This window comes from Phyllostomus discolor, chromosome 1, assembly GCF_004126475.2.
Source record: "Phyllostomus discolor isolate MPI-MPIP mPhyDis1 chromosome 1, mPhyDis1.pri.v3, whole genome shotgun sequence".
NCBI classification, from domain to species: Eukaryota; Metazoa; Chordata; class Mammalia; order Chiroptera; family Phyllostomidae; genus Phyllostomus; species Phyllostomus discolor.
The window spans coordinates 176,657,340-176,684,323 of record NC_040903.2 but is presented as its reverse complement, the minus strand read 5'-3'; the positions used below and the strand labels follow the sequence as shown (position 1 = coordinate 176,684,323).

General features: G+C 41.4%; 1 protein-coding gene across 10 annotated transcripts in view; it reads right to left on the bottom strand.

Annotated features, from left to right (window-relative positions):
• Window positions 1–26,984, bottom strand: part of MAP2K5 (mitogen-activated protein kinase kinase 5) — a 254,584-nt gene that overhangs the window by 47,218 nt on the left and 180,382 nt on the right. For 4 of the 10 annotated variants that reach the window (XM_036009499.1, XM_036009544.1, XM_028505588.2 and 1 more), the window contains 3 exons: window positions 26,595–26,624; window positions 7,083–7,109; window positions 6,739–6,771 (listed from right to left, as the gene is read on the bottom strand). The exons of 1 other annotated variant lie outside the window; for it this stretch is intronic. In XM_036009499.1, coding sequence (XP_035865392.1) covers window positions 6,739–6,771; window positions 7,083–7,109; window positions 26,595–26,624 — 90 coding nt within the window. 5 more of the 10 variants (XM_036009501.1, XM_028505587.2, XM_036009506.1 and 2 more) reach the window with 3 other exon arrangements.

The following is a 26,984-nucleotide window of genomic DNA, read 5'->3' as shown; positions in this document are numbered from 1 at the left end:
GCTATGTTCAAAGCCTGGCAGTTTCTCAGTTAACCAGGCTGTGAATGATTCTGCACGAATTCATTTTTTAAGATAACAGTGGTTCGAGAGCCTGGCCTTTTGTATATATAAATCTTCCTAAACGGGGTCAAGCTCCTCCCTGCTAACTTAAACAGAATATGCAGAGCAGAACTCAATTCTTTCTTAAAGACATGGAGTCATTCTGACAGACAGTGAAAATGAACTGTGTTGCAATATACCTACGCCCTTGGGGCATGTCTGCAATGCTTTCTATGTTGTCTACTTTTATAGCTTTTAAAATAATCTCTCTCCTTGATGCCAAAATGTTCAGCGGTCCTTTTTGCTGCCATCAAGGTCAATTATACACAGTACAGAGAGTCCCACGGTCACTCAGTTTCCTCACCAGTAATGTGGGGTGTGTGGGAAGGCAACATGACCTGAGGAAACCTTGGGGAACGCTCTGGAAACCACACAAGGTAAGGCTAGACTTGTGAATTTTGATGAAGGACCCCACACATCAGCTAAGTACCTCCTCGTCATATTCTACTACTTTTTGGATTTGTTTTTCTGAGGTCTTGAAAAAACAAGTCGTAAGTTCTTACGATTACACATCAACTTCATTTAATAGGTATTTATGAATGACCACTGTATATTACATTCAGCTCTAGGAAGATGGAAAGCTCAGGAACTGAGTACAGTTGATAAACTTCCTGTAACTGGGTGTGAAACAGGGATTACAGTTTTGAACGAGGCACCTGGTGCTCTCCTATGAATGCTACTCAGCTTCCCACGAAGTGTGAAGTGTGTGTGCCCCGTCTCACTGCAGGCCCGACTGTCCAAGCTGGGTGCTTCATCCCTGGCCCTGCCTCTCCCCGCTCCCTTCACCCAACTTGTCAGCAAATCCAGCTTACGCTATCTTCTAAATACCTTCCATACATGCTCAAGTGTCCCAAATAAAGCCCTCATAATTTCTGATCAGAACTATAGCTTCCTACCTGCCCTTCCCAATAATCCCTCCTCCACAACCCTGTCAGAGTGATTTTTCTGGAACACAAATTTGGTTCTGTTGATCCTCTGCTGGAAACTTCCAGCCGTCCCCAACCCCCGCCATGCCCAGAAGTGCCTCCAGGCACAGTGTGTGTAAAGATCCTTTGAAATGTGGCCCTTGCCTCGTCTCTTAATACTCCACCAAGCACTGCAGCCACAGCAAATTCCTGAAGGGGCTTCAAGTACCGGCCCTTTGGGCTCCCCTTCTCCGCAGAGCCCCCTGGGACATCACTGTCTCCTCCATTATCAGGTCTCCGTGTTTCCTGAGCACCCTGTCCACAATTTTCTTACAGAATTTATATGAGATTTATATGAAAAACAATTAACCATGGATATATGGATTAATTTCTAGACTCTCAAGTCTATTCCACATGTCTATTCCTGAGACCAAACCCTACTTACTTTTTATCCTTATCAGGGAAGAACAGTCAGTATGACTGAGAATTACCCAGCCAGCATCTGAAACAACCAAGCCCACTATTTGTCTATGTATCTGGCACTGTAGGCCACTGCTGGCCACTAAACGTTTCTGCTTTTCTTTCAGAACCATTTTGGTAGTTCACAAATCTTGTAGTTAGTTCTTGCTAGGAAATCAACACTTCCATGTAGAAGATACTTCTGATAGGGTATAAAACATGACTTATTTGAATTCACTTTTTACCAGTAAAATGAGTAAACAGAAGTATAAATCAGGGATTTGCTAATTGTCCTGTTAAGCACCTACAGATGTTAGATAGAAATTTATTTTTAGCTGTAATATGCTTGAAACATATATATATATATATTCAGAGTAATAAACTATTTTCCTGGTTGTCATATTTTAGACAACCCAAACATTCTCAAACACATCTCTGAACTCAAAAATGATTCACGAGAAAGTTTGAAGCCCTTCTGACATTTACTTCTTCTTGACCTGGCAAACTTCTGTTTGTCCTTCAGGTGCTAGCTTAAATGCCACCTCCCTTGAGGGCCATCTCCTAAATCCACCCCCAGAACAAACCCTCCCCTGGCTGAACTAATCCTCCTGTCTTGGGGTTGTATAGCACACACCCTACAATGAAATAATTATCCATTTTCAAGTCCGTATCTTTTCCAAGGCTATGAACTACCTGGGGGCAGGTCAAGGGGGAATCCCTACTTTATTCATTGCAATTCCCACACCTCAATCCACTGATCGCTCCCACTCGCTGGCTCCAGCCAACCTGGGATTTGGTGACTCAGATAACACTGCTCTATTTGCACCTGTCACACCACCAGTGTGGCCAGTCCTTTGTTGTGGGACAAACCGGGAGCCCAAAGGTTGGGTAGTGTGTTAGACAGCTACACAGCCCCCAAGTCCCAACACGTTGTGTTGGCCCAGGATTTGGGAATGTACTTCTGCCTTCCTACCCTGACTCACAGACCCAGTTCGCAGCTGGCCTGGGTACCCTGCCTGTTAGTCCAGTTCTCTGCAGGCTTGCAGGCTGTCCTGACCATGACCTGCACAACTTGAGCATATAGTGCACGTTTTTGAAAATAATTTGCTGAATGATTGAACAGAAGCCCACTTTAATTTTACTTCATTAAAGAAGGGGTTAAGCACTCCCTCTCTCCTCAGATGAGTGTGTTTGACCTTACACATACCACTTAGGTATCTGATTTCTTTTTTTAAAATTATATTTTATTGATCATGTTATTATAATTGACCCAACTTTCCCCCCTTTGCCTCTACCCAGCACCCCCCACTCCCACAGGCAATCCCCCCACCCTTGTTCATGTCCATGGGTCATGCATGTAAATTCTATGGCTACTCCATTCCCTATACTGTACTTTACATCCCCATGGCTGTTCTGTAACTGCCTGTTTGTACTTCTTAATCCCCTCAGCTCTTCACCCATTCCCTCACAGCCCCTTCCCATCTGACAACCATGGAAAGATAGAAACTATGGACAACAAAATGGCAATAAATATATACCTATCAACAAATGAACCTAAAAAACAAACTAAATAAACAAGAAGAACAGAAACAGAATCAGAGAGCATTCTGTAGGTATCTGATTTCATTTGTCACTTTTATTTTTGCTAAGGTCGTTATCAGGAGTGCAAAGACTGAAGACAGGTGGTCAGATCGCTGCGGCAGTAGGTAGCCACCGACAAGAATGAGGGGTGACTGCAGAAAACAGAGGCGATCACAGGAGAGAACAGAGGAAAAACACCACTCGGAGCAGCACAGCCAAGTAGGGCCATTCAGCCTGGGAGCAAATAGCTCTACACACTTCAAGAGGTCCAAGCGCGTCACTGAGTGCCGAGGCCAAACACACAGGCAAAGTGGTTGGTGAAATTCGATGCAAGAACGAGGCAACCCCATACAATTCTATAGCTCTGGAGGGCATCAATACATCAAAGTACCATGTTCAAACCATGGACCTGAGTCATCAAGAAAAGGTTAAATGATATTCAGTATACTCTGTCAACAGGCTGCCAAGAGCAAATACATTTTAGAAACATCTCTTTCTAAAAATGCACATTTTCTCATTGTTATTAGAGCTTATAGTAGTAAACTGCAGTTTTCTACAATTAGGGCCACCTTGTTCTCCAAAGATATCAGATGCCTCACAGCACACGCAGACACACATCACTTACGATACACCGAAGTTCTTTATAACAGGTATTCAGGGACTTGGAGAGGCCTGAGTAAAACCTGAGGTTTTCAAGTAAGAAGTGCTTTGAAGAGAAGCAACTCTGAGGCATCAGATGGTGTCACATCCTGAGTTAGCTAGACCCAAACCAGACTAAACCCCACCCACCAAAATTAAACCGGATTGCCCAGATTCCTGATTGGAGCTTGATTCTCCTATTACCTTGGCTACCCTTCTAGTTCCTATTCTGGGGTCCAAGTTTCATGTTCGTGATTCTTAGTCCTCTGCTGAACTTTTGGTGTAATCCATTTGGACACCTGGTGTCTGACTCCGGATTTGTTCCACAATTCCATCTCCAGAATCCCAGAGTGGCTCTGACATTTACTTCTGTCTGCTCCAGGACTGGCTCCTGCACACTTGGCCTTGTTTTACTACTTCTTTATGCTTTGCCAGGCTATGTCAGGAGCTCAAGCTGCATTCACATACTAATGAAGTATATTACACTGGAAAGTGTATTTCTTTGCCATTTTGTAAATGACTCTAACTACATCCATCTTGTTTGAATTAGGCTCCCTTAAAGGCGGTACTTTTTGATCTGACTTTTCTCTAACAGAAATAGCATCCTTTTCACAATGGAGTGTATCTCATGCCCAAGTAGTAAAATGGCTCAAATCCTGGCTGGTTGTATTCACTCAGGAATAAGAGCCCTAAAAGTCAGATGCAAATGAAGATAGTTCACTGCCTTCTGGGATCTAAAAGAACAGTCGGTCTTAGCCTAAAAAGCCATTATGGAAGAGGTTCTGACACTTTAATTGTGCAAAGAGTAACCTGGGAAGCCAGTATAAGTGTGGTTTCATAGGCTGCACACCTGGAAAGGCTAATGCAGCGATCTGGGTGCAAGCATCTACATTTTCAGGAAGAGCCTGAGGTGTATCCAAGCAGCTGGCCCTTGGACCACTCTTCAGAAACACTGTGTCACAGCAATGAGAAACCTGGTGAATATGGGACAAGCATCGTAATTATAGGACCCCAGCGCCCCTCTCTTTCTCAGAAAGCATGATGCACCTTGCCTGAAGGTCATTTGGCCACTTCTTTCCTAATGCTCTTACACTGAATATCAGCTCAGTTCCAAGACTGACTTATGTTTGTTTTGGTGAAGACCATGTGAATTTTCCAAGTATCCATAAATAAGATATTTTCATGTTTTTATTTCTATTTTTTTTTAATTATTTTTTTATTTTCAGAGAGAGGAGGAAGGAGGGAGAAAGAAAGGGAGAGAAACACTGATTAGTTGCCTCTTGTTTGCCCCCAACTGGGGACCTGGCCAGCAACCCAGGCATGTGCTTGACAGGGAATTGAACCGGCGACCTTTTGGTTCGCAGGCTGGACCTCAATCCACTGAACCACCCCAGCCTGGGCAGATCTTTTCATGTTTTTAGAGGAAGTAAGAATAGGTGTCTAAGTTATATTTTTATATAAGAAGAAAGAAACACATATGATTTAAATTACACACTCTTGCCCTTCATCACACAGACCTTCCCCCCTTAGATAGAACATCTCCCTATGACAATTTCAAGAGTTTCAGGATTTTGCCCAAATTAAAAAAGTAAAATATTTAAAATTTAGTACCAATTACTGCTACTTTAAATAAGAAATGACAATATCCATTTGGTCTAGAAAACCTTCAGATGAGCTCTCCAGTAACACGCACATCACTGGTGAAGAACATCTGTACCTGACTGGTCTGATGCCCCGGAGCCTGGCAGACCGAGAATGGGAGGGGCCCCGGAAGCGTGGCAGGCCGTGCACTTGACCAGACAGGCCAAGTTTCCCTGGGCACATTCTTAAGCGATCCTGGAGGGGAACCTTAGGAAAATCAGTTTATTTGGGAGGGTTCTGATGGGGATAGGATGCTTCTGGAATCTAAGATGACAGAAGATATTGATGAGCTATTAGATGCAGAAGGCCATCTGATATTTGAGATAATGGGGGCTCCATTTGTTTCAGGACGATGCCCTCATTTCTGCACCAACATGGTTTATGGCTTGCAGGGGATGTATGGACCGACTGATGCACCATTAAGGATCTTGGAGCCCCACTCTCACTATTATTGGGATATGTGTTCGCATTTGTTTTTTTCCTAGGAGGATCTTTATTTTTTCCCCCAAATCTCATAACTGGTTATACAGATGTTTAATTGAGAGGAATAATTATGAATTACGATTTGTTTTTTTTCTTTCAAACTTTCCTATCAGACTCATTTATTGTCTTCATTACAAGTGTTTTAAATATTGTAAAATTAAAGTTAAAAAATAAACATTGCTAGTAGGTAAGCCCAAATCTAGAAAAACTCAAGTTTTTAAAAAACATTACTGCTTCTTAATTGAGAGCTTTGTGTACTGTAAGACTAATTTACAGGAAAAAAATGAATTTAAAGTCAGAATAAAAAGTAGACAAACTTGATCAAGAAAGAAAGGTAGGCATATCGATTCCATGAAGGCGAGGGGACAGCGGAACTCAGCTGAGGAGGACCAGGGGTAGGATGACTTAACACATGAGGATACTGGTTACAAGTGCAAGAAGTTAGGAGTATATTCTGGGGAAAATGCCTAATGAGGGAATTAAAGCTCAGATGTTGACCTGGAGCTTTTGAACAATTTTTAGCACTCTGATATGCTTTGGCTAAATAAAGCAAGGGAGACACATTGTAGCTGGCTTATATTTGCTGTTCAGCTCTGACCCTTGCCTACTGAATGACTTTAAATATCTGTTACAGAAAAAAGAAATGGTACCACTTTAATTTCCGGCTCCATACCCATCTGGCCAGGGAGAGGATACGTTAATGTCATCACATTTTGTCTGCAGGGCATCTGACAGCCCCGAGGACGAGCCTGTGGGACTCTCGGCCAGAACCAGACTCAGGACAGGGCCCGTCCACGTAACAGCCCAGAGCCATGCAACACAACTTGCTCCAAGGATGTTGGGCATTGTGCTTCATTAGGAAACAAAATATAAGCTTTCCACACCATTAGGAATGACTTTAGGAGTGAAAGCACATAAGACGATGCCTCACCTCATCAACAATGCACTGCAGAAGCTGGAGAGGCTGCAACGGGAAAGAGGAGAAGAAAAAGTATTAGCCTCTATGCAATATCTTTACAGTGGAGTGGAAAGAAAAAATCATTAATGCAATAAAATATAGCAAGATTAATCAACAACAGCAAACTCTTATAAAAACATTGATGCTCAGGATGTTCTATTATTTCTAATGGTACCTAATCTAATACAGGCAGTTAAAGGTTTGCATTTTCTTCAAAATGCAATTTGCTAAGTTTAAAACAAGGCATTCAAGCATGCAAAGGAAGCAGCCATCAGGAAAAAGAAAAGTGAATTTTTTTCTGAACTCATAAAGCTTACCATTAAAGATCCCTGGTTTTTCTGAATCTGAAAAAAGGCAATATGTAATTAGCATGTCATAATCAAAATGACTCACTTGGACACATTATGATCACTGAGAGAAAATTATTGCATTGCTGGTGGCAATTTGTGGGCATGTGTTAACACAATTTACATAATGAAAATACACAAATGTTAATAGCTCGCTTCTCATTTATAGGCGAAAGTCAGCAGAATGTTAATTTCACACAACACTTTTTAGTACCCTCCAGGTTGTATTAGAATAGGGAGAAAAACCATAATCCATTTCAAAAGGCTGTTTACGATTCAGATATAAATAATGTTTTATATTGCTAGATTGTGAACACTGGGTTTAATGTTGCAATCATTGCTAATGTTATGAAGCTCACTCTTTTTAAATTAAAAACCGATTTATTTAAAATTGAAATTAAATCATAGTCAGAAATTAGAATTTTGGATTCCTGCCAGTGTTTGCTCACAATCCCCTATTTTGTGAAGAAAACTTTAATTATGTGGTTGAAGTATTTGTCTCTAACTCAGGAGTGGGGTGAAGACTCCGCCTTTTCCAAAGTTCCTTCAGCCTGTTTCCAGGGCAGCAAAGCTCTCTGGGAAAATAAAATCCATGCAAGTTTTACACTGTTTTTCAGGGGATCAAGTAGAGTGCAGTCACACATGCCTTTTCCTAATCAACATTTTAAAGGCGGGCCACTCACACGTCTAATACCAACAAACCATCTCTCTCAGAAAGTTACTAAAATGTGACACCAAATTAATAAAACATCCACTGTAATTAAAGTATGAAACACTTCAATGCACCTCCCCCAAGCCAGCAGTTACTAAAGCTCAGTGAAAATGGAGTCCCAGGTACAAATTTCCTTAGAAGAAAAATTTCAGAAATGAAATACAACCGATACTCAGTTGGTTGCTGGGATAACTGAGCTGCAACCAGTGGGTAACACATAGGAAAAACAGTAATAGTCCCCTATGTTTTTAATGGTGCCTTTACAGGTTCTTTCACACACACACCCCCACTTGACCTTCACAGCCACCCTGAGGTTGGAGGGACGATCATCCCTATTCTGTGATGGGAAGACTGGGCCTCTCAGAGGGCGGGGCCACGGAACAGGCTGTGGTTGTGCTGGGTCTTCTCCAGCGTTCCTTTCTCTGCAGCATCTCCAGTGGGCCTGCCTACAGTCACAGGATTACTTACAAACAACCAGAGCTACATATACACTTGGAATGGTGAAGTTGATAAATTCTCAATTCTGGCATGTGGGTTTTACTCAACTAGACTGTAAGCTTCTGAAAGACAGAAGCTATGTTTTATTCTTTCTTTTTTTCTTTCTTTTTTTTTTTTTTTGCAACCATATGGCTGATTAGCAGACCCTTGCACCCAGGGCTTGAGTGTTTCAGGAAGTGCTTTTCCGTGTATAACCCTGACTGAACACGGTGTCCACTGTCACAGCTCCTGGCTCTTTATCACCCCTTCCCTCCCCAAACACTGCTCCCAAAAACCTCTATCCCAGGCTAACTGGCTTTTAGTCTACTTAAAAATTAAAATTTTTTTCCAATTACAGTTGACATTCAGTAGTATGTATTAGCTTCAGGTGCAGTCTTAGTCTACTTGATGTCGTCTCAGTTACTGCTGCTTGGTCCTCCAGTCCAGGGGTGTCGAAGTCATCTTCACCGGGGGCCACATCAGCCTCGAGGACGCTTTCAAAGGGCCAAATGTAATTTCAACTTCTTAACAGTTAAGGAGTAGTTACATTTATACAGCCCTAAAGTTATTTCAGCCCTTTGAAGGCAACCATGAGGCTGATGTGGCCCCTGGTGAAAACGAGTTTGACACCCCTGCTCTAGTCAATGAGAACTTCTGGATAAGGCTTTGCGAGTGAAGATTTATATTAAAAAAGAAGACAGAGCTGTTAACTACCACTCTGGAATGGTTAAGGATTTTAGTAACAAGCTATACCACCTTTAAAAAAATCCTGAAACGCCCAGGTAACTTTGCTTTTATATGTTTTCAAGGGCACGTGGACATGCCACCCTACTCACATTCTCGCATTCGTGATAAGATACATCTACTTCAATGGGAGAGTTACTTGTAATGAACAAAGAATTAAAAATCCATTTGACCTCAAAGAGAATGTTTTTCGCAAATTTCCCACAGTCATGGGGAACACAGCATTCTCTGAGGAAAACATGCGGCAAACGTTCTGAGAGGAATGCTCCGCGTGAATTCGGGAAGGGATGATGAGACGTCGCTCCCAATAACAGGCATGGTGGGAGCAACATGGGTAAAAAGGAGGACATTTCCTTACGACCCGGGACCTTGGAGCGGGGCTCCACCTTTCCTGATTTTGTGGGTTTCATGCATGGTTTCAGACAACTTAAAACTACTATTTTAATGCTGGCTCTATACCATAAGTAAGGGAGAAACAGAAATATCAAAGTCTTTTTTTTTATGATCTTATAACTATACTGTTTGCCCAGATTTTTAAAGAGAGGCATTGTTACCGGGTTTTATTACAGTTTTGATAGTAACATATTATATGAAATCATCTTCATAAATTTTGTATTAAGGTAGCAGTGCCAGTACCTGAAATTGATTCAAAATGCTTAAGATACTCAATTACTTTTTAACGCTGTTACACAATGTGGTGACTTATATCTTCTATTTCACAAGAATTTGATGATGCAACATCACTGTAATTGATTCATTTTCTCAATTAAATAAAGCTACTGTGCTTTTCTTTATATGACTGCCACACAGACCATAGAGTTAGATGTATTATCTCCTTTCTCTGCCTCAGATATATTGCCTTAAAGGCTATATTCTGTTCCTCTGTTAATTCCACCAGAAAATTTAATGCCACAGTCATATTTTTCACATTCTGATCTGCCATGGACTCGACTGTATTTATATTAGGCATATTTTTCACTGCTAAACTCTTTGTTGTTTACCTTTTTCAAGATCACATTCCAGTGCAGGCGCAGCAACCATAAAACAGATCCAAACAAAGTCAACCTCCAGTCACTGCTTCTGCTTTGGCACACAGTTCAAGAAACAGTGGAGCCCCTAGTTTTATAGCATATTAAAAGTGGTGCTAAGGGTACTCAATATAAAATGTGAGTTTCGTGAATGCCTCTCTTTATTCTGGGTCTGCCTTCCAAATACTCAAGAATACTCTACTCTGTGAGAGCAGAGTTCAGAGGAATACAATAACATTGTTATGGCTGACGTATTGCCTGCACCTCACAACATATGAAATGCAGTTTATAACTAACTTGTCCAAGTCCACGTTCTTGCTTGTATGTTTTGCTTATGTTGAGTTTTCTATGTCTAACTAGTACTTTTGGACAATGAATAGTAATTGCTCTAGTCAAACCCTTTGCTGATTAGTTTCTAGAACCAGTAGCATTTTGATACACTAATTAAATGAACCTCTTCCCTCTTCTGGACATAGCTTTTTTTCTTTTTGCCAGCCCTTAGATCCAAGATTTTAAGCTACACTCACAAGGGTTAGTTGTGCCTTATTCTAACATAAGATGGGCCCTTATGTGTTTAAAAGGGGAAGAATGACTTCCTACCAGTCAGGCAAGTTATTGGTTAGGTATTAGGATGTTACTGCAGTAACATTTATCGTGTATTACTTGCAAGCACTACATAATTGGCAATTAGAAAAGTTCCTGTAACATGACTTAAGAGTTTGGAAAATGAGCCTGGAAAGGAAACTGCCAATGCAAAAGTCTTCTCGTGGGGCTTTGACCCTGGTGATGAAAAGCAGCTTTGGGAGTCTCACATTGTGCTTCCCTATCTGCAGAGGCACTTTATACAGACAGTGGTCAGACCGACGTGGCTACCAGCCCTTTCACATTATCTTCAGAAGCACAATCAGAAAGCTAAAATGAATCCACCTGTGTACCTTAGAGAAGACACCAGCAATAGCTTTCATTTTCTCTTTTACTCTCTGAAATTACGGCTTGCCCTGCAGCTCTTGTCTGAGAGATTTATGTGTGACCTAGGTCAGATCTTCCAATATCAGTTGACAAATTTTCTCTTTACATATTTACTGCTTTTCAAGCTTGTGTTATTTTTCTCTTAAGCAGAAAAAAAGAAATATAAAATTAAATTCTATGGCTAGAATTTTTAAAAAATAATCATTTTTATTTGTTATGCTACTGATATCACATTCCAGCTTTCAGTACTGACCTCTTCTGTATTCTTTTTTTAAACACCAAGTTTCAGGAACCGTAGCTATTTTGCAAAGGCTCTCCCTTCAAGTCAGATGCACGAAGCTAAATATAAACAGGGACTAAGGTGAACGGAGACTTTCATATTCTAAATGAGAAGAATGACCTAAAGCATTTTGGAAATGGAAGGGGCCTCAGAGATGACTTAGTTCAATCTACTCATTTTGCTGCTGGGGAAACTGAGGCTCAGAGGGCCACACCCAGGGCCAAAGACAGGACCTGGCCTGTAATGGACGGCTGACCCAGCAGGCTGCCCAGTGTGGGGAAGAGGCATAGACTCTGGAGTCGGAAAGACCCCTGGAATTCCGGCCGGGTCCCTGCGGCCTCAGAAGCGCCCTCCTGTCCCTGGGCTTGGTCAGGGTTCATGTCTACAAGGTCGGGGGGTGAGTGAGAGGAGCCCGAAGGCTCCTCGAAGGCAGAGCTTCCTGTTCAGGTGCTGTGACTTTTTTCCTCCTTGAGGGAGAACCGGTACTGGCATTCAGCCTCAGTCATCTGGCACTGTGCTGGGTGCTGAAACTCAGGAACGTGCCACCTCCAATCCATCATAACTTGCCAAAACCATAAAAAAAATAGTGCCCAAATCTCAAAAAGTCTTCAATAAGAGAAACAAAATCACTTCCACATGACCACACACTGCTTTGTACCACTAATTTAAAGTAAGAGTTCCAAAACAGAAGACTGTCTTGAAAAAAAAACCAGAACAGAACAAAATTTATTCTGGTTAACTACAAATGGGAATTTTGGTAAACTGACATTCTAGATCCTGATTATGAGACAAAATAAATGAACACTAGATAGTATTTCTCACGATATAAAATAAGTATGTTCACTGGTGCCATCTATCTCCCCGGCTCAGCCTCTTACAGCGCTCGGGTCCTCGTCATGTCTGTGAGTCTGTCAGCATGTTTTATATGGCGCAAAACCAAAAACCAGGTAATAAGACAAACTTAAACAAACACAAAGACCTTAAAATAAAAGTAAGTCATCCGAGGACTCAGCAGAGAACTACTCAGCAGGGTGTAAGAAAGTCACGACGAGCCCCACATCCCGAGAGCCACTTTGGCACCTTCTCTCTCCGGCATCTCAGATTCCAGGCGTGTGCTGCGTTTGGGGGTGACCAGTTTTGCAAAGCTAAAGTGAGAGGTCCCTGACCTTAACAGAGAGCTGGGTGGGAGAGAAAGGCTCTAGATGTCTAAAGGAGGGTACCACTCAGATGGGACAATAAATTAGACCACCTGGCTCTTGCAGCTTCCCGAGCACCAAGGACAATGCATTTTCACACAAAACACAATGGCCAGAGCATAAGGTATGGCACAACATGATTCATTTGCTGGGTCTGCCAGTCAGCGAGCTGAGAAAACAGGCCCTGACTGCCAGGCGGCACTCTTTCTAGCCCTTGAGTATTTAAAACTGACATAGCTCATGTCCTACTCCACACAGGTGTGTAGGAGCCATAGTAAATCATCCTTGGGGCACATGCCAGTTTTAACATTTAGAACCTAAATTTTGTGAGAAAAGCAGGAGCTTAGAACCACAATTCAAAATGATCAATGTGAATTACAAAATTAACCTTTTCTCGAATGGTAGAAGGTCTGGCAAAGAAATCCATTAACCATTTTCCTTTTGAAGAAGATTTTAGACATCTGCTTTGTCAAACTTGGTTCCAAAAAAGGGTGGTCTTATTTCAGAGTCTAGTTTAGCAGTTCTGTGTATGTGTGAGGGTGATGGTAGGGGAGGGCTGTTTTTTTTCTGCGAAAGGCTTGTTGACTGTTCCACTTTCATGGTCAAATAAATCTGCTGTAGCAAGACCTTTTTTTTTTTTTTTAGATGCATCACACTGAAATAGTTTTTCTGGAGTTATCATTTAGTTTGCATCTTTATTAGCTTAAATCCTCCAAAGGCCATAGAACCCAGAAAGATGTTAGAGGTCAGAGTTCAATTCCTTGCCCCATAAAGAAATTCACTTTAGAGTATTCCTGACAGACGGGCATACTGTCTTCGGCTAGAAGACATCCCATGATGGGAGTCCGATGATTCTATCTTGGGTACCTTGAACTACTAGAAAGTTCTTTCTTATTTCCAGTCCAAATATGTCTTCCTCTAAGATGTGCACGTGGTCAGGAGCTGTAGAAATTGTCTAATGACAGCTTTTCACGTATTTGAAGATAGTTGTCACGTCTCTGCAGTATTTTCCTTCTTGAATGAACATCCTCTTTTCTACGATCGTTTGCTATGTCTGGTTGCCCTCCATTCTTCCCCCTCCCATTAGCAAGGACACTCTAACAACACTCCTCTGCCCCCAAGCAGCCCCTAGGTGCTTCATGGGAAGATTGACCTCACCCCTAGCTTCAGGTGAGCTGTGCGGTTCCGGCTTAACTAGTTAGCATCATGCAATATCCCCTGGGTACAGAAAGGTAAATGGGTCCGATCAAATTGAAACCCAGGATCTCTGGTTGTGTGTGAGGAAAAGAGACATGCTCTTCCCTAGTAAACCAGGAAGCAGGTCACCCAACAGCCATTCTTAGTCTGTGAAGGTAGAAGCCTACTTAGAGCCAAAAGTGAGTTGCTGAATCAAGTTCTACCAGAACTAGCAATACTAGGCTTTTTGATCATACAATTCAATAAATTGCCCTTGTGGATGAAGCGACTAAGTTGGGTTTTCTGCTCCTTGAACCAGCTGCCTGGAAGGACCCATAATTTCACATTTTCTACCACGGTGGCCACCTTTCTCTAAATGCCTTCAAGTGCAACATCCATGCCTGAACACACCTCGGACTGGCTGGCTTAGACCATCTTGCTGTGGACACTACATGCTGCTCAGTAGAAAGTTGTGGAATCTACAAATGCATTCACATTTTTGACAGCCGTGTCACACAGTTGGCTTAACTGAGAGAAACAGGGAAGTACAAAAATCTTGGACTGAAGAAGAATGACTTCTTTCAGTACTCTTTTATTTCCTATGTGTTTCCTACTGACAGAGTACTTCAGAGCCAAAGTGAGTGAATGGTTAAACCAATTACAGAATCTAGACGAGTCTGAAGTTTCTACCTTGTTGCCTCTCCCCTGCAACAGACAGAACTATACCAGCCTTTTAATTCCTTAGTTGAGGAAATAACTGGCCAACACTGAAGCAGAATCACAGACTCTTGGGGCTTAAAAGGATTTTAAAAAAAGATCCTCCCCCGGGGACATGCTTATTGGTTTTAGAGGGGAAGGCAGGGAGAAAAAAGAGGGAGAGCACCATCAGTGTGAGAGACAAGCATCCATCGGTTGCCTCTCAGATGCCCCCTGACTGACTGAGGACTGAACCTGAAGCCTAGGCATGTGCCCCGACTGGGAATCAAACCCGTGGCCATTCAGTTTACAAGCTGACACCAAACCGGCTGAGCCACACTGGCCAGGTGGCCTAAAAGGATTTTAATCTGACCTAGCCCCTCACCCCTGTCAGATCCCTGAATGCTTTCTACATTTTCCTCCTGATGGCTGGGCTTCTGTCTGAATGTGTCAAAGTGATGGGGAGCTTAAGTCTTCTGACCTCTTGTTCAATCTGCCCCTCTGATAGTACAAATCCATGTCTTTTCTCGCATGAGGACCCTTAAATATCTGAAGACAATTATCATATCTCCTTGGAAGCTTCAGGTATTAATGCTGGCAGGGTCGAGTGGGAGCGTGAGCATGGAAGAAAGGAACATAATGATTAATTTAATGTCTAAGGACATGTATGGCTTCTTAGCTCCTCCTGATTCTAAAATAGGCTATGCTGACATGTAAAAAGTAAACTGTCATTCATTGTGACGCACCTATATCTATGAAGTACTCACTTTCCGCCAGGCACTGCACTAGACTCTAGGACCCAGAAGACAGGCCAGATACAACCACTAAACCAAATAACTAAAGTCCCTGAGATTCAGTGGCAGAAATAAGACATAGCTCAGGACCTGCACTCTTTAAATGCCACTTGATATTTGGACAAAATACAATTTGCTAGTTTGAGGGCACTGTAGACTTCTAAGACAGCTTCTCCCAACAGGCAATTTTTATTTTTTTAACCATAATATGTTTGGCAACATTGTTTGGAAAATACTATACTGACAATAATTTAATCTGTAGCATGGACTGGTGTATTTCAGTGGGTTAGGCATCATCCTGCAAACAGAAAGGTCACTGGTTTGATTCCCAGCAGGGCACATGCCCAGGTCGTAAGCCAGGTCCTTTGTTCAGGGTGTGCGAGCGGCAACTGATCGATGTTTCTCTCACACATAGATGTTTCTCTCTCTTTCTCCCCACTTCCATTTTTTTTCTAAAAATAAATAAAATGTTTAAAAAATAATTTAATTAGTGACTTGTCAGGTGTGTCAACTGCTGCCTCCTGGTGCCCTCTGCCCTGAGTCATCGAGTGTTTCCAGCTGCCTGGCTACCAAGGAGGCACAGCACTGTCCAAAGAGAAGGGGCTGGACTGGGGCCTCTGGCTGGAGCTTCCCTTTGTTTCACTGTGTTTCACCAAACTAGAACCAGGGCTGCAGTCCAGGTCTCCTCGCTCCTAGAGTAGTGGTCTCTGCAACCTGCCTCTGTCGGAAAACAGGACGAGCTTCCTTGCTCCCTTTGGCCTCTCTTGATGGTCACCATCTAGAGACCCCGACAGTGTCCACAGCACAGCAGAGTCCACACTGGGTTCTAACCAGATGCCTCAGTTCCCCACAGTCCCTCAGGGACGACACCTTGGCTCTGTGCACAGACAGACAGCTGCCTCCTTGTGGCCCCCAGAACGCTCTATCCGTCTGGTGTGTCCTGGGCAATCTCTAGCTCTAAATAGAATCAGCTCTTTGCTCCTTTCAGGCAAAGCATTCATTTTTCAATGAACTTAGCTTGTCTGTTTCATTGGCACTAGAGAAGGTTGGGGTCTTAGCATCATGAACACTTTAGTTAAGGAAGAATCCTCCCCGCCGCCCCGTGCATTAATTCAGAACTGTTAAACATCTAAAAAGTAATCTGCGCTCAAACAAAGCTTGGCTAGGTCTGCCCCCTTTTGAACTTGGCTGTCAATAAGCCCCCCGGCCCCAAATCTACCCAAGTTTTCTATACTGAATGGTGATAAGTAAAACACTGGAGGACAATAAAAGTTGATGTCTTTGTCTACTGCTACTGCTACTACTACCCGCTGTTGGGGACCACTTTTCCCCCCAGGGACCCATATCCGTCAGCAATTACCTGGCAGGCATGGAGCATCCTGGGGTAGTCATTTACATCTCTGCAGACACACCAGTTGGAGGCAATACTTGAATGGATGGATGGGTGTATAAAAATAAGGATGGCCAGTTGGGCTCAAAGCCTCTGGGTGCCTTATCTCTCTTTCCGCACTGTCCCTCTAATGCGGGGGGACAGTCTGACCCTGCTGCTGAAGACCTGGTAATCACGAGCATGAATAATTTAATGGCTATGGACCCTCATTTACCCCTCTATAAAATGGGAGTTATACTAGATCATGGTAATATCTCTTATATCCTAAAATTCTATGATTCCATGAAGTAGCAGACACCATCAACAAAACCAAAGGGGAAATAATGAAAGACCTCCCAGATCACGGAGCCTAAGAGAAAGAGAAGACGACAGTCACCACCTGAAGGCCAACCTGAGCACCAGGTGCATTATTTCAAATGTTAGTTATACTTCTGGGCTAAACTGATTATTTAAAAATTGTAAAAGAATCATGGTTCCCAGTTACTGAACTAAAAATGACTAGATTGTGTATATAATTCTATATACTATGATTGTGATTGTGAATGATAAATTATAACTCAAAAAAGAAAGGCTGTAAAGGAAGGCTCTTATGGGATCAGAAAAGTAATTCATTTTAGTCCTACCTGGTGTGAGACGTGGTCATATATTTTCAGAGTTACACAGGTAAATCCCTGAAGTACTTTCAGGAAATATAAATAATACTAGTATTACCTTGCTCTTGTTTATCACCTTATATTTTTCAAAGTGCTCTCTTAGGCATTAGCTTATTTAATCATGACAATTCTGCCTCCGCCCCCACCTCCAGCAGTGTAGGGAATGTGCCAAGTCAAACTCACAGAGGGTGGCAGGGAACCTCTCAGAGGTATGTGCCAACTGACCTCAGGGGCAGAGATCCTAAAATGCAGTGACTTCTAACCTCAGACTGGCTCCCTGTCATCTCAAGGGGATTCCTGAAATTCTCAAACCCAATTTCCTCACCTGACCTCTGCTACACTTGTCATCTCCATCCTGCTACACCATCTCTCTCCTCTATCAATCCTTCCCTCCCCTTTCTGACTACCCTCCCAGTGTTGCTATCAAAGGTACCTACATAAATTCTTAAACTGTTAGGGAAATGAAGGTAATGATAGTAGTAGTACCTTACTGAGTTGAAGTGCTAGAAGGACACCAAATACAACACGCTGCTTTAGACCTTTGTCTTTGACCAGATGATTCTCCTTTGGATTAAAATGCCCGGGAAGTGTCTTCCCATCCTTCTAGCCTCACAGCCTCAGCTCAAGCATCGGCCACTCTGTGAAACCCCCGTGGCTTCCTGAAGTGAGCTGACCTCCTCCTCTTGAGGCCGTAGCATACCGCCTCTTGTAGGGTTCCTTTTGCATCAACTGTTATTGGTCTATGCTTCCCCTGACCCCCCAGTGGATTAGACTCTTTGAGTGTAGAAACCACGTCCATCTCATTTCTGTATGCCCAGTGCTAGCACAGTGTTCAGGTACAGAGTAGAGGCTCAATGACAAACACATGTTGAAGTAAATTGAGATACACATCATATAATAGTTTAGAAGGTGCTATGAAATCAAACCATGGGGTCATTGTTTAAAAAAAAAGAAATCGCTAACATAGCTGACTAATATACATCAATTGGGGTATTAACAAGTAATTTATCTTTCATGGAAAATCTCACATTTTTAAGCTACTACACTTTGGGGGTGATTTCTCTTCCATTTTTATTTTAAAGATATACTATGGAATTTCCAGTCAAGTTGGGCATGGAGGTAGACACGCTTTGCCTCCTCATGCAACCACAAGAAGAATCACAGCTAACTTCAAAACAAAAAACACCTAGAACTGCCAGAAAATTGAACCTATAGTCCAACAACTAAGGATTTAAAGAAGCCAAATTCATCTACATGGGTGTGCTAGGACAGGGGGTCAAAACAGCTCTACCTAATACACAGAAACAAACACGGGGGGATGCCAAATTGGAGAGACAAAGAAACATGGCCCAAATAAAAGAACAGAATAAAATCCCAGAAAAAGAACTAAACAAAACAGAGATAGCCAACTTATCAGACACAGAGCTCAAAACACTGGTGATTAGGATCTTCAAAGAAATCATTGAGTACCGCAAAAATATAAGGAAAGAAATGAAGGCTACACTAAGTGAAATAAAGAAAAATCCACAGGGAACCAACAGTAAAGGGAAGGAAGCCAGGATTCAAATCAATGATTTGGAACATAAGGAAGAAATAATCAACAACAACAGAAAGAAGAAACAAGAATTCAAAAAAACAAAAAACAAAAAACGAGAATAAGAAGACTCTGGGACGTCTCCAAACGTGCCAACATCCAAATCATAGGGGTGCCAGAGAGAGAAAAGGAAGAGCAAGAAATTGAAAACTTATTTGAAAAATAATGAAAGAAAACTTCCCTAATTTGGTAAAGGAAATAAACATACAAGTCCAGGAAGCACAGAACATCCTAAACAAGTTGGACCCAAAGATGACCACACCAACACACATCATAATTAAAGTGCTAAAGGTTAAAGATAAAGAAAGAACCTTAAAAGCAGCAAGAAGAAAGCAGAGTACCTAGAAAGGAGTTTCCATAAGATTATCAGCTGATTTCTCAAAAAACAAACAAACAAACAAACAAAAAAACCCCCCAAAACCTTGCAGACAAGAAGGGACTGGCAAGAAGTATTCAAAGTGATAAAAAACAAGGACCTATATCCAAGATTACTCTATCCAGCAAAGTTATCATTTAGAGTGGAAGGGCAGAGAAAGTGCTTCCTAGATAAGGTAAAGCTAAAGGAGTTCATCATGACCAAGCCATTATTACATGAAATATTTAAAAGGACTCATTTAAGAAAAAGATCAGAACTATGAACATTAAAAAGGCAACAAACTCACAGCTATCAACAACTGAGTTGGAAAAAAACCCCAAAATATTCCCCAGAAAAACTAAATAACAACAACAACAAAACCCAAACAAACTAAGCAAAGAACCAGAACAGGAGTAGAATCATAGGTATGGAGATCATTTGAAGAGTTATTAATTGGGAGGGGGTAGGAGGAGAATGAGGGAAAAGGTACAGGTATTAAAAAAGCATAACTGGTAGGTACAAAATAGACAGGGAGATGTTAAGAATAGCATAGGAAGTGGAGAAGCCAAAGAACTTCCATGCATGACCCATGGACATGAACCAAGGGACGGGATTGCTGGAGGGAAGGGGTATACTGGGCAGAGGGGGGCAAAGGGAGAAAAAGCGGGACAACTGTAATAACATAATAAAATATACTAAAAAAACCAAAGATATACTAGGAACCTGCCTCCTGTATTTGGCATAGGATAAGCAAATAAAATTATGAGACCTCTTGATAAGTATGAGATGGATACTAGGAGAATTTGACATGGCAATTAAAAGATTCCTGGGAAGAGCAAATGTGCATAAGTAAACATCTTTATATCACTTAAATTTCACCTCTGCATATTATGGAACATAAACTCTGACTCTGTGGCTTAAAATATCAGTATATTTTAAGCGTTTATATCCTAAATAGTGAGGACAAACATATACCATGAGTTAAAACATTCAGACTAGAGATCTGCTCATGAAAAACACTGCCTGCATACGGCTCTTTTGGATGCTCATCAAGTAAAGACGAGTATGTGGAATTTGAGGAATTACTCATTGCTGTTATTTTCTTTGATTAGAGATATCACACAAAAATGTGGACACCTAAAATTTGCTAAAATCCTTGATATTCTGAACTTCAAACAGTTCATGCAACAAAGAATAGATTCCAAACACCTCTTTTCAAAGAAGGCAAACTTTTTAGGTATTATTTTGCAATTTTAGGTCTAGACATGATCAGTATATTAATAGATCAGATAGTGATAACTATGGTCTAAATTTAACATCGACTATAAACAATATTAAATTAAGTGAAATCAGTATTAGTAACAATACAGTCAAAGGCTTTTAAAGCAGAAATAAAATATAGTGTAAAAATTCAAGTATTTTGACCTTAGCTTTTATAAAGTAATATTTTAAAATATCTGAAAATAGTTTTCAGATCATATGCTTTCTACTCTATTATGAGATAAATACTCTGTCCAGAACACAATGTATTACTACAAAATAAATGAATGTTTAAAAGACAGTCTGTCAATTGAAAAAAAAAACACATTAAAATAGCAGGTTTCCAAGCCAAGTTAAACAAAATATTTTCTCTTTGACAAGCTGCTTACATTTAAATGAAAACAGGGCAGATCTGGTCAATAATATGGATTGCATATAATAAAAAGGACCTTAGATCATGTTAATACAAGGATCAGAAGGCAGTAACTTCAATTAAAACCGCCCAATTATTTAGCAAACTTTCAGATACAGCAAATAAATTAATCTGCTTTAAATGAAAGTGCTCAGACAAGTACCTTGTTGGCCTATGAGTAAGTCTCACTGGCAGCAGTCACAGTGAAGCAAGAGTCTGCTAGAGCAAAGCCAGGCCCCTAAGTCAAAGGAATGGTCTTAGCAATCAAGAAGCATCTGCAACACATACTTCCTTGGTTTGTAGCAGCGGTTCTGAGCAAATGCCACCTATAGCTTCCCTCATATTTTGATATATAGTGTATAGGGGTATGAACACATTTCTCTTACTCATGAATAACTGAGGTATTTTGCTTTTAACAACAATAGTACCATTTCTGTACTGACTTGTGAAAAAGGTCAGTCGTTATATTATTAAGAATAGATGTCTTTCATTCAAAATCCTCTATTATCCACTTATGTTTAATTTGTATTGGGATTTAAGAATGCCTCTTTATTGAGACGAGTAATATGTCATCATTTTGTTCAGCTAACAGGCCTGACAGACCCTGTCTCCTCGAGTTAGAGAACAGTAGATCTCTATTTTGTGCATTGGTGGCAAAAGCTGGCAGAATAAATGACAATTAGCCAATTGGTAGTAAAGGTTTTTAATCCTAGATATCAAGACTTACCTTTTACCTTAGCCTTAATCATTCTATTTGCCCAGATGATGGCATATTTTTTCAATAAAAGTGATCTGTACATATTGCAACAATTTATCTGAATGCCATCCTTAATGTATTTTTAACAAATAGCATCACTATTCACTACATCTCTTATGTTTTTGATCCTTTTTACTACTTATCTTCTTTATTTGAAACAGATTTTTAACAGATAATCTTGATCTTACAACAATATCTTGCTTGCATTTTATTCAAATAATTCTTAAAAACAGCTTAAAAAGCCGTTTGGAATAACATCAAGCTTGCCATCAATCAAATGAAAAAATTCCGCTGGCGGTTGTATAAACATCAGATCAAGTCTGATGTCTTCAAGGATTTCAGAGTGAACCATAAAAAACTCCATTAACTTCTGACAAAGAATGCAAATTAATCACAACATGGGGTGAAATGAAATTAAAGGCTCTTTTCTAATCAATGACAAGGCAGGATGAAATATTTGTTACTCTCCCCGCACTCAGGCTGCCTAGGATGTCTGCACTTCCCTCGCAAAGCCCCAAATGTAAGGTGTGAGTACAGATTCACCCACAGTTGCTGTTTAGCCCTCCCATAACCCCCCCCACAGCTATCTGCTTACAAGTCGTGGAGATTCGCAAAACACACTAATCATCTGAATCTCAGGTGCATCCAATTTGTTATTCACACTCTCCCATGCCAGTGAAAAGCCTGGCGCAGACAGATGCACCAGGAACCCTAAATGACAGTTTGGCCTCCGGAAGCACGATCACTACAGCAAAATCTAGTACAGCCTCCAGGTGAAATGTCTGGAGCTCCATATGGAGCAGGGAAAATTAACAACAAGATGAAAATCACTGCAGCAGCGGGAAGTCGGAATTTTTGAAAAAAAAAATGAAATTTAAAGATGAAGAAAGAGAAGTAATAAATTAATGGGGTGTGAAAACATTCAAAGCTTTACAATACCAGGGGCACTATTTGCTCAGATTTTTTTTCCTTTTTTTAACTTCAGGTCATTTTGATATAATTTATTAACCAAGATCGGGAAATATGGCCAAAAGAAGAACGACATTTTTATACTTGCAAAAGTACTTTAAACACATTTGTGTCTGTATTATCCTCACTTTCTCGTGGCACCTTGCTTACCAGATTCCCAAACGCCAGAGCTGGCGCATCCACTGCGAAGTCTCCTTAGTGGATTTACTAGCATCCTAATGCAGGGGACTACTGTAAAGTTTGAATGAAGGATGATGATTTTTAGCACACAGTCTTTTTCATTTCTCCTAAATTATGGTGTCATTAAACAAACCATTGCCCACCATCATGATTTTTAAGTCAGCTGAATCTGGATCGACTTGATTAACTAACTACACACAGCTCTAGTCCTCGTCCAGACCTGCACATCTTACCAGATTACTATTAAAGCTAAATTGTTCAAGAAATTCAGATACATCTGGTTGCAAGATGTTTGAAAACACAATTTTCCATTATCCTACTGCACGTATGTTTCACAGGCACCCAGAATTTAATGGCACTGGGGTCAGTTAGCACTCCGAGGCCCTCCGGACCCTCCTGTCACTCTGCTAAACACATGGTAAGAAAAGCAAAAGGGCTCTAGGGAATGGTCTTGTCATCATCCACAATGGCACAACCCCCCGATGTTCAGCATTTCTCATCTACACAAGAGGCCTCCCTAGGGCAGAGAAGTCAAACGAGAGAAGTGAAAGGCTTGGTGGGGCTGAGGGGAAGAGCAGTGGCGCGAACATCCAACCAGAGGACACAGAGCCAGCTGTTTGCTTTAGTTGCCGGCAAACCTAGGCCTAGCCGTCCGTACCCATTCATCACTGAGACTGTGTGTGTTGCCTCTAGGAGCCTCAGTCTGCTCACCTGAAGTCTGGGAATAACACGCCCTGCGCGTACAGCCAGTCAGATCACAGAAAGAGCTCTGGAGCTCAATATGGGAATGGTGCTGGATGAATCCAAGACATTGTTCTTCCTAGTATAAGCTACAGTAACGAGACTACATTTTTAGTGGCTCTTTATACCATTTTTTTCCTACAGAGTTTTAAACTGCATGCCAGTGAGGTTATGCAATTTTAAGGCCTAAAGGAAATGAAAATATATAGTATTTTCAAATACAAATAAAAACCCAACCCACAAAACAATGAAATTCATACAGAATGATTACTTCAACAAAAATCCAGTCCTTTAACCTTTATGTTGGTCCCAGGCCACTGACTCTCTTTGATATCTTTCCAATACCCTCCCCCAGCCTTAGCTGTGTCCCCACTGGGTATATACACTGTGTCACCGGCAGGAAGAGGCACCGCTAACGACGCTGTCAGCAGCACTGATGCTGGGCTGGGGGACGAAGAGTCGTGAAGCTAGCCTCTCCTACCCACTTTCACCTCCGCTCATTTGACACTCAGCTGCAACCGCGGCTGGCAGGTCGCTGAGCACGTCCTTCTGCAACCCTTGGTTGATGATTAGGAATTGTTCTGTGCTACAGCCCAACATCAAGACCAGTGGGTGGCCCTATGTTCTTCCCTGAGTGGTTTTATATCCATCTCATTTAATCTGCATACTTCCTTTAATCAGATAGGAAAGGGCGGCCAATGGGATGAGGCAGTCCCCACCTCCAGAAATAGAACGCTGCTTTGATTCTATGGCTGCTTTAGGAGGTACTGAGTTTCCTATCACTGGAGGTGTTCAAGCAGAGTGCGGATGTTTGCTTTTCAGATATGGTAGAGAGGTGTAATTCAATGACGCCTGAGATCTCTCCCAATCCCGAGAGCCTACTATTCACTCTGGACTACTCCATTTGGGATTCAGTGGCACCACACTCCCCGCAGGTCAGTGGTGAGAAACTGGCCATTCTGTTTGCCCGATTTATGAGGGGAGGCTATCTCACGGAGTGGCTGAGGGTTCAAATGAGGTAATATGGGCCACAGAGAAGGTATTAACTTCATAGTCCAGTCTCCGTAATACTATAAAAACGAACGCTTTCCTTCAAGTGCTTTATCCGAGGGCAAAAGACAGGGGGTGAGAAAGGAATTCATAAAGTACTCCTTCCCAATCTTCAGTCTATATAAAGTACAAACCCTGTAAAATAAATGCCAACTCTACCAAAAGTCATGATTGATTCTAGCAGCAAAACACACAGACTTCTGTTGAAAAATCTGGGAAATAGGCCTGATGGCATAAAAGCTGCTTCTATTATTTGAAGTAAAAATCCCAACTTGGTGACAATATTCTATTGTGATTCAAGGATTACAGCTGGCCCCCCACGCCCCTGCGCCTCACCCCGTCCCCCCCACACTCTGGCACAAAGGTTACCAGTGTCCCACGATTTTCCACCTTCTACTGGACTGACAAGTGAGCACACACTTCCTCGGACACTTCAAGAAGGTAACACAGCAGAGGCGCACAGCCTCCTCCCAAATCTCCCCAGTCAGCATGTGCTCCACGTGTCACAGGCAGCGGCGATCTGTTTCTTAGACTCGTCACTCACCCAGGCTCAGTGCTGAGTGGGAACCCCGAGAATATAGCTATATGCTCAGTCTTCGGCATTTTTACTAGATGGCTTGCGAGTTTTCTGCTATGACTTGTTTGAAAGACATGGTATATATGGCCTCTTCTGTTGATTTCCCGAATTCTAGGGAATTTCACATATTGGCCAAACAGTGAATTGTTTAAAAATTACTGACAGAATAAGAGGCTTACCGAGATAAACATTCTAATGAGCTATAAATCCTGAAAATGTGATTTTAATTTGATGGGCTACCTAGAGCTACGCAGCCAGGCTGTGCACACCGCAGCCCCAGTGAAGTGCTAGCCGGCGCGCCAGGCAGCCACTGCGGCTGGACGCTCTCCTCTCTCTTCGAGGGAAAGAGTATGTTTAAACAAAGAAGCCTCCAAATTCGAGAAGTGAGACTAAACACGCTTGGACCCAACAACTTGGAGAATTTTTCTTTTACTTATCTGATGGCTTTAACTGTAAAAGAAAAAGGATACAAAACAGACATTTCAGCAAGTGAAGGGTCTTTATATGGCCACATGGGTACCAAGAGAATTTGCTTAAAATCGCTTAAAAAGATGGTAGAGAGAATGAATCCCATCCTATTATTCAATAACCATGTTTGTGATTCATCTGCATAATCTAACCATGCATAAATTAGTATGTGTAATACAACACTTATTTGCATAATAATAGCAAGTTAATAGATGCTTAAAGAGCAGAGACCAACACCACCTTTAAATCAGACGTGCCTCCAGGCACTCCGGCCTGTACAGACCACGGTGCCAGAAAAACAGTGAGCATCAACCAGAGGAAAACAGTCAAACCGCTCATTTTTCATCCCTCCAGACATTTCACTTATTTCTCCACACACACTGGGGAATCATTTTCAAACCACAAAATAGCTTTATATTTTAAGTGCTAGCACTCATCTATAATAAAAATCTTAAAGAAATTATAAAGGTTATCACCAGCAATTGGATAGTTTGTTTTCTTAGATATGTGGAGAGGAAGGGGCAATTTTTTTTAAAAAAGAATATGTTCAAAATCACACTCCCATGAAACTGGGGGCCTGCTTATTTGTTTAGCAAAAATAATCACCTATTTAGATATGTTTACCCTTCATCTCAATCCTTTAATTCAAATAATTTTAATGAATGTAAAAGCTACAACAGTGTATCAAGAAAAGGCTATGCCCCTCTCCCAGTCTCAATATAAGCACAGGGAACAGGGTCAGGAGAAGGGAAAACACCACCAATGTCACACAAAGGAGGAGCGTGGGGATGGCTTTCAACCTTTAACAAAGGGGAAAAAAATCTGGAGTTAAAAAAAAATCAAAAATCAATAGAGACTTCTAAATGACTCCTTTAAGATATCACTTTTCAATTTAACAGGACAGATTTATTTGTATGTGGCTCCAATGTTCACAATTGCTCCCTGTACCTTCATACATAGGAATGAATGTCACAGTGGCAAACGGCAGTAATGAACAATCTTACCTGAGGATATGGAAACCTCCCAAGAGCAAGCTGGGAAAGGAAATAATATTTGTCTAGTTATAGATTTGCATGCAGGGCAGATCTCCTTAAGACAGACAAGTACTAAATTTCAGAATTGCATCTGGCAAATATAAAGAGCTCACAACCTCAAATACACAAGCTAAATTATTACTGTAATTACACTGAGTTGTATGTAGAATGAATGTTTTCAATGGACAATGTTACATCCCCAATAATACATTCTAATTTTAACAACTAAACATTACCCTTATGTGGTTTCTCTTAGGAATATTCTCAGCTATCTGGGCATTATTCATGTTCACATGTGTGTGACAATTTCTTCCACACAGAGATGTAAAACTACAGAAGGAGGCTCTTGGCTTTTCTTTT